Here is a 7540-nt window from a genome sequence, read left to right as displayed (position 1 = left end):
TGAAGCGAGCACCCAAGGGTCATCTTGGTAGCCTAGATTATCGAGGTCTAGGACTCTCAATCCGATCTCGTTCAGTTAGTGTTGTTTGATCCAGCGGCATCGAAACAGGGCCACCGTTATATCCCTTCCATAGTCAAGTTCCTATATCTCTTCAATGATGCCAAAGTATTGTATCTTTCACCCTAATCCATCGAGAGCCTCTATTCGAACGCCGTTGTTTTGGTTCATATATTTACTATCCTTTGCGTGGGTATAGTACGTATACCTATTGATGTCATAAGCATTCCAAGATGTCACTTATCTTGATGGCCCCTCCGCCAACCTACTGATGGTAATAGAGTCTATGGTTTCTCCAGGTGGTATGTTTTGGTCCTTCAACCATGTAGTTAGTCGTTGCTTGTGTTGTTTCATGACCCAATTATCCGAACGGCCATTTCAATCCCGCTATAATGATAGCCAAGTGTTCATCAATGTACGGTTGCATCAGTTGTGTACTCTGCAAGACACTGTAATGTGCCCAACTCACCTCTTTGTAATCATGGTCGATGAACACTTTTCTACCACTGGTGCCCTTCCCAGCCAGCCTACCCTTGTGACGAGAATCGGGTTTGCCAATCCCTTTTTATACTTTTAGGTACTCTTGACAGCACTCGACGACTTCTTCAGTACTGTAACCCTCTATCATGGAGCCCTCTGGGTATGCTCGATTATGCACGTATTGACTTAGAACCGACATGAACCGCTCGTAGGACCACATTTCATGCAAGTAGCAAGGGCCTAGCGCCTGTATTTGATGAACCATGTGAATCATGAGATGTGGCATTATATCAAAAAAAGCAGGAGGTAAACGCATCTCTAGTTGGTTTTGTGTCTCCACCATAAATTCATGTAGCTCACTCAGCTCTTGCTTGCCAATCGTCTTCTGTGAGATCTTCGAAAAGAAGTAGCACATGCGGGTGATGGCCATTTCCAAGAACTCTGGCTTTATAGCCCTGATTGCAATAGGTAGAAACACTGTCAGCATCACATGGCAATCGTGAGCCTTGCAGTGTGTTATTGACAAGTCCTTCATCGACACTAGCTTCTTCACATTTGCTGAAAACCTAGTCGGGACTTTGATCCCCCTCAGGAAAGTGCATATAGCTCTCTTCTTGTCTGGTGTTAGGTTGAAGCACGCCGCGGGCAGAGTGTATTTTCCATTAGCCTCAGGTACCGGGTGAAGCTGTGGCATCACGTTTAGCTGCGCCATGTCTTTCTGTGCTTTCAGACCATCCTTTGACTTGCCTATGTCCATCAAGGTAGCAATGAGACTCTCAAAGACATTCTTCTACACGTGCATAGCATCAATGGCATGGGGGACCTCCAAGTCTGGCCAATAAGGCAGATACTGAAAGAAGATCGATTGTTTCTTGAAAGGTACGCCTTCAACAGGAGGTGTGCTTCTATCTCTGTTCGTCCCATCTGGTTTTTCTTTCCATAGACGACGCGTATGTTTTTCACTATTCTGTACACGTGTTCTCTGTTATAACATCTCTCCGGAGGGGGTTCAATCTCTAGGGCATTGTCATAAAATCTAAACAACAATTTGCTGCGGTACTTGTAACTTGTCTTTAAGAAGCGTCGGTTCCTTAGGTAAACTATCTTCTTGGATGCATCCAGGTACACCCATGTAGTACCATCCAAGCAAACTAAGCATCCCGTCTTCCCTTTGACCTGTCCAGACAAAGCAAACAGCATGGGGTAATCATTGGTAGTAACAAATATTATTGCTCTACATATGAAGTCCTCCTTTCGAAACACATCGTACATCTGCTCCCCATGCCTCCATAGCCTCTCCATTTCTTGCATCAAAGGCTCGAGGAACACATCTATATCAATGCCTAGTTGTTTAAGGCTCAAAATAAGAATAGTGAGAAGATAATTTCTCTTCTGACACAACCATGTTGGGATGTTGTACATGGTCAAGATCACTGGCCATGTGCTGTGGTCGCTCATCCTCATTGAAGGGATTCATTCTATCGGTGCTCAAGCCAAACCGTACATTCCTTGGGTCATCGCTAAATTCTTTGTGCTTCTCATCAAACCTTTGCCACTAACTACAATCAGTCGGGTGTGCAATCTTATCATCATCCACCTTGCGCTCATCATCCCACCATGTCATGAGTGCGACTTCTTTAGGGTTTAGGAGACACGTCTCAAGCGGTCGGTCACTGGCAGGTACCACATTACAAGGGCAGGAATTCTTCTCTGCTTTTCATCGTTGCCTAATGGAGTGTCCTCTAGGTGCTGAGATTCTTGTACCACCTTTTTTGTACCCTTCTTATTCCTCTTTTTCCCCGTGGAGGGTTTGTCCCCACCATAAAGGTCATTGTTCTTGTATCGGCTGGCCCCATACCGGGGACATTTATCTAGTGACTTGAAGGTTTCACCATGAAAAAGTATACAGTGGTTGGGGCATGCGTGGATTTTTTCAACCCCTATTGTCAATGGACTTATGACCTTCTTCGCTTGGTATGTGTTGGCGGGAACTGAGTTTGGTTGTGGCAGCACCCATGACGGGAGATGTAATAGATCATTGAAACTATAGTCTGACCAGCCGTACTTAGCCTTCAGGATGAGCAGCTCAAGCACAAAACGTAGCAATGTCCAATGTGTCGGACATCCCTTTTCAACACCATACATAGTCTCCTTCGATGCTTTTGTTACTCTTTCCAAATTTTCTAGACCTTTCGGGCTATTTAGTAAAATCTCTAGACCAAGGGCTCGAATCATGTCCTCCAAATCATCTTCATCCCTGACACGTGCTCCACCATCATTATTGGCACCACCTTCGTCGTTACCATCCCAACCACCAGCATCACCACCTTGTTTATTACCAAACTCGAAATCCATTCGTGCATCAAGCTCTGCTGAATATTGAGACAGAGATTCTATGGTTTTGTCATCGTATTCCTCCTCATCCTCGTCGTTAACAATAACCGTTTCACCATAATGAATCCACACTGTGTAAGTCCTCAACAAATCCTCGCATAATCAAATGTGATCTGATGATAGTCACATCTATCCGTGCCATACGGTTCTTGCAATCTTTACAGGGGCAAATAATTGTATCCTTATTCTCTTTCAATGTCATTGCATGCTTTTTTGCGGCTTCAATAAATTTATCCACCTCTTCACGGAAACCTGCCTTGAACCATAACGAACTATACATCCAAGAGTTCATGTACTCCATCTTTTACAACAACAACAAAACAAACATTAAAGGACTACTTATTCAGATATATATAAAAATGAATCAAAGTAATAATTACTTGAGAATAATTGTATATACTTTAGATATATATGAATATAAATCTAATATAATTACATGAAGCATACAAACACACCATGGTAGAGGAAAATTAATTAATGGCCCATTTATCCATAAATAATTAAGATACATATTTATTGATTACAATAAACAATTTCAAAGACAACAATTTGCAACAATGATACTTTACCCAATATCTTTCATACAAACCCTAGTCCAATTTCATCAAAAATTTACAAAAATGAAATTAATAAAAAAAACCAAACCCTAGATCTAGATCCACATGCACATGAAACATCCATAAAACTAACTAATTGTTCACTAAAATCAAGAAACATAGACCAAATAAGGGTATGATCTTGTTCTCCTCCCTAATTTATCCTAGTACATTTAAAACTTAGGTCTAAATTGCTTCATAAGTAACTCAAGCACCATAGAAGAGAGAAAAAACAAAACTCTAATTACTCACTAACCAACCATTAAAACTTCAAAAAAAGTGTGGAATGGCATTTTCTTACCTTCTACAACCCCTCCACCAAAGGATTTAAGACCAAAACCTTCCCCCCTTAGTAGAGCAATTTTTGGGAGGTGCCCAAGGCCTCCCCACCTTTTTTTCATGGGTTGGAATGAGTGACCTGAGGAGGAAGAAGGTTCTGCAGCTGTTTTATATGTGGGTCATTTGTAGGGGTGGTTCGTGATTGAGCCGCCCCTACAAATCGGAGCTATGTATACGGGGGCATTTGTACGGGCGGCTCAATCACCAGCCACCCCTATAAATAGAAACTCCAGGGGCGGCTGGTGATTGAGCCGTCCCTACAAATCAGACCCCATTTGTAGGGGCGGCTCGTATCACCAGCCGACCCTGCCGTTTTATTTATAGGGGTGGCTGGTGTCTGGACACCCGAGCACGCCACTGTAGGGGCAGCTCCATCACCAGCCGCCCCTACAAAAAAATCGAACCGTTGCTAAAAAATCGTTCAAGTCATTAGGAAATTCGATTGGGAACAGTCTGTAGTACAGAATATAGAGTGGGCAATGACCGAGAAAACTACCACTATGATAACTCCGTTATTAATACTGCCATCATAGGCAAAATGAACTCAATAAAACTCAACTACTTAGGTCAGTCTCAATGGGGATTTCATAGAGTTTTATAGGCATTAAATATACTGACATAGCACTGTCTTGATGAAGAGAGAGAAGATAAAAGTTTCACGGGAGTAGAGAGAGTTTCATGGGGATAAAACTCTTCTGCACTATTTCTAAAATATAGGTGTGTTGAAAACTGGGAGATGAAACCCCCACTGAGACTGGCCTTATGTCATCACAAGACATGGAACCAAGTCCAAACCATGTCATATTGCCAATTACATTGCACGTTTTTCCCATACCATTGAAACATGGAACTGATCTCATAATATCACCCAGCCAGAAGAAACACACAAGGACAAAACTTTAGTCTTGGCAATCGGTTGTACGACCTGAAGAGATAGTTGATCCATCCAAATAGCTGAAATTAAGCTTTTCGCACCTTCAGTCCTCGAAACTGAATACTGTACAAGAGAATTAAAGAGGCACAGTTATGTTGAAATCAACTAGCTAGTAATAATTCTGTTAAGTTTCTTGTCAAAGAATAGCACACCAGGTTTTTTTTATTTCGAAAGTAATAGTATGCATGTCTGGTCAACATGAATCACATTGACTAAACTGGACCACTAAAAAATGTACAGATACTAATAAATTAAACAACTAAAGAGTGTAGCTGGTTAACTCACAGTGTGAATTTCTGGTAACCAGCTTGAGGTTAACCTGCATGAATCTACTCAAGAAACTTATGATTTCACAAACCCGAAAACCAACATTTTTGCACTTTATTTCAACTAATTTAAGGCGTTCCGATAGTTTTGGTACTCGCTCCATTTGACGATGATTTCTTCCTTCTGCTTCAGTTTTACATTCTGCGTCCTATTGAAACAAAACAATGTATATTCAACAGGGTCAATAATGGATGATACATAAAAAAATTCTCTAGAGTTGTCACTAATGTATTATGTATACATAACAAATCAAATAAAGCAGTTACTCTTGATTGAAACAAAAAATACCTGAGAAATCTGAAGAATTAGCTTCTCAAGAACAGGTGAATGTTCGAGAACGCAAACAAGTGCGCTGAGACAAATAGCTACACACCATTCATTCAGCAACAGTGTCTTTAACTTAGAAAATGTTGGGCACCCTTTCAGATCTCTTTTGAAAATGAACTGAGTAAAATGCAGAAAAGAGGTAAGAAAATGGGTATGGATGTAGGTGATGTAAGCAACTGTAACATGGGTTATGATAATCAAAGATTGCCCTTAAAATTATTTCAAGCATGGGTATATGATTTGTGGAATGTCAGAAAAACACTAAAAGGACAATAAGCTCAATTGTGGGAGTGCTAGTGAACGATGTGCTAAATGGCCAATATATTGATGGGACGCTGAACCTGAAAAAATGTGTTGCAAGCAACAAACTGAACAATTAGAACTCAGAGGATGGACGTATGCATACCGTTCCACGGTAGGCTATCAATTCCAAATACATTGCATTGGACAGACCCCCAAGAAGTACGCAACGACCTCTGTGGTCATTCGTGCCGCAACAATATGCACAAATGCCACAACAAGCACCCCCATAATCACCTCTCTTCATACAATCATCCACCAGGTCGTCAGGCCTGACAAATGCAGTGTGTAGTGATGGCATTTCAAGCAGAGGTGCTTTGCCCTCGAAATGGTTGAGCTGCAGAGAAATGAGACCAGGCATAGAAATGCAGGCCCGGATACTATTGGCAAAACAGGTGCTTATGATTCGCAGATGCTTTACGGACTGGGATAGAATCCTTAAACAGGACAGACAACCGTGTGTTATGTCGAGAACCTCCAATCCTGGACAGGTCGCAAAATCAAGGCAGTCGGCGTGAGAATCCACATAGTTGAGCTCCAGTCTTCGCAGGTGCTGGGAGATCAGAGGAGGGCGTAGATAGGTCCAGAGATTGATGATCAGTACCCGTACATTGCACAGCAAGACATGTCGGATCCAAATATGGATCTCTTCCTCGATTTCCGTTTCCAATACCTTGACACTCCCTGAAACCTCGAACTCATCTAAAGCCACGCCTGGCCCTCGAAGGAGCAGTAGGCGGTTCACGAACCTGACAAAGTCGTCGGCGCTCCGTCTCCGTGGCCCTTTCTCGGAGTGGACGATGCGCAGGCGACGCACGGACCTCCATTGGTGGCGCCAGTGCCGCGCGAGCACACACGTCTTCACCGCCTCGTCCGCCGGCAGGAAACCGAGCACGTGCCGGAGGATGCCGTCCGGCAAGGCGCTGATCCGGTCCTCCAGCGGCTCCAGGTCAGGCGCCGGCGCGCCGCCGCCACTTTCTTGGCTCTCTTGTCGCGAGGCATGCATTCCACCAAACCGGGTGTGGTGGGCGGGCGTTGCAGGGAGATATGCCCGGCACCTGCAGGAAACGAGAGGGATCTGGAACTGGAAGGACGCGGGGAAGAAGAATGCGAGGCGGCGCAGGGGGCGACGGCGAGTGGGACAGAGGGAGATGATCTTTGATCATACGGTGCGGCGGCAGCGTCTTTCTTCGGGAGGAAGGCAAGTGAAGCGCTTCATCTTCTCTGAACCCTGGAGGGCCCAAAATCGACGTGTCTTTTCTCCCTTCATGGCAAGCTAGTATGCAGCTAGCCATGTCGGCCATGAACCGGGGTGGACGACAAGTGGACACTGATGGGCCCGCCCCACCCATCGTGCCGGGATCATAGGCAAGGCACGGCCCTCGTGTTTGTGCCTTGCCAGCACAAGGTTTTAAATCTCCGGCTATAGCCTCCGCTATCTCCGGCTATAGCTGTTTGAGAAAGATTTAGCTAAGTTTTTCTATGTACAAGTTAGCCCTTAGCTGCCGCTATAGCCGGCTATAGCCTATTTTCGGACACAGAAAGCTAAATGGCATAGCCGGCTATTTAAAACCTTGGCCAGCACAGCCCAAAATATTTCGTGCCGTGCTTTAGGCCGTGCCAAAAGATATTCCATGATCTGCCCCTCAAATAGCACAGCCCAAGTCTGGGCTCTAGTTCAAACGTCCCTGCTGGACCGAACGGGGATGTTTAAAAGCCTCGCTGCCACAGATATTTAAGGGAGAGATGCCGGTATTAAATTAGCAAGAAAAAGTTTCGACGAAAA

General features: G+C 44.1%; 1 protein-coding gene across 1 annotated transcript; it reads right to left on the bottom strand.

Moving 5' to 3' along the window:
* Positions 1–4389: 4389 nt before the first annotated feature.
* LOC136490257 (MEIOTIC F-BOX protein MOF-like) lies at positions 4390–6966 on the bottom strand. Its single transcript, XM_066486740.1, has 4 exons — positions 5861–6966; positions 5416–5571; positions 5086–5275; positions 4390–4863 (listed from the first exon to the last, which is right to left on the bottom strand). Exons 1-4 carry the CDS (start codon positions 6758–6760, stop codon positions 4844–4846), a joined length of 1266 nt encoding a protein of 421 aa, XP_066342837.1. The 5' UTR covers positions 6761–6966; the 3' UTR covers positions 4390–4843.
* Positions 6967–7540: the final 574 nt, after the last annotated feature.

Source organism: Miscanthus floridulus, chromosome 10, assembly GCF_019320115.1.
Source record: "Miscanthus floridulus cultivar M001 chromosome 10, ASM1932011v1, whole genome shotgun sequence".
Classification (NCBI taxonomy): domain Eukaryota; kingdom Viridiplantae; phylum Streptophyta; class Magnoliopsida; order Poales; family Poaceae; genus Miscanthus; species Miscanthus floridulus.
The sequence above is the reverse complement of the archived record's forward strand: the minus strand, read 5'-3'. Positions and strand labels throughout refer to the sequence as shown.

Bases quoted from the DNA above. Each gene is read 5' to 3' on its own strand.
- LOC136490257 (XM_066486740.1), bottom strand. From the start codon at position 6,760: ATGCATGCCTCGCGACAAGAGAGCCAAGAAAGTGGCGGCGGCGCGCCG. The intron at 5,276-5,415 runs GTATTTTTTGTT...TTGTTTCAATAG, and splicing joins TAATTCTTCAGATTTCTCAG to GACGCAGAATGTAAAACTGA. The intron at 4,864-5,085 runs GTGAGTTAACCA...TCTCTTGTACAG, and splicing joins GGTTACCAGAAATTCACACT to TATTCAGTTTCGAGGACTGA.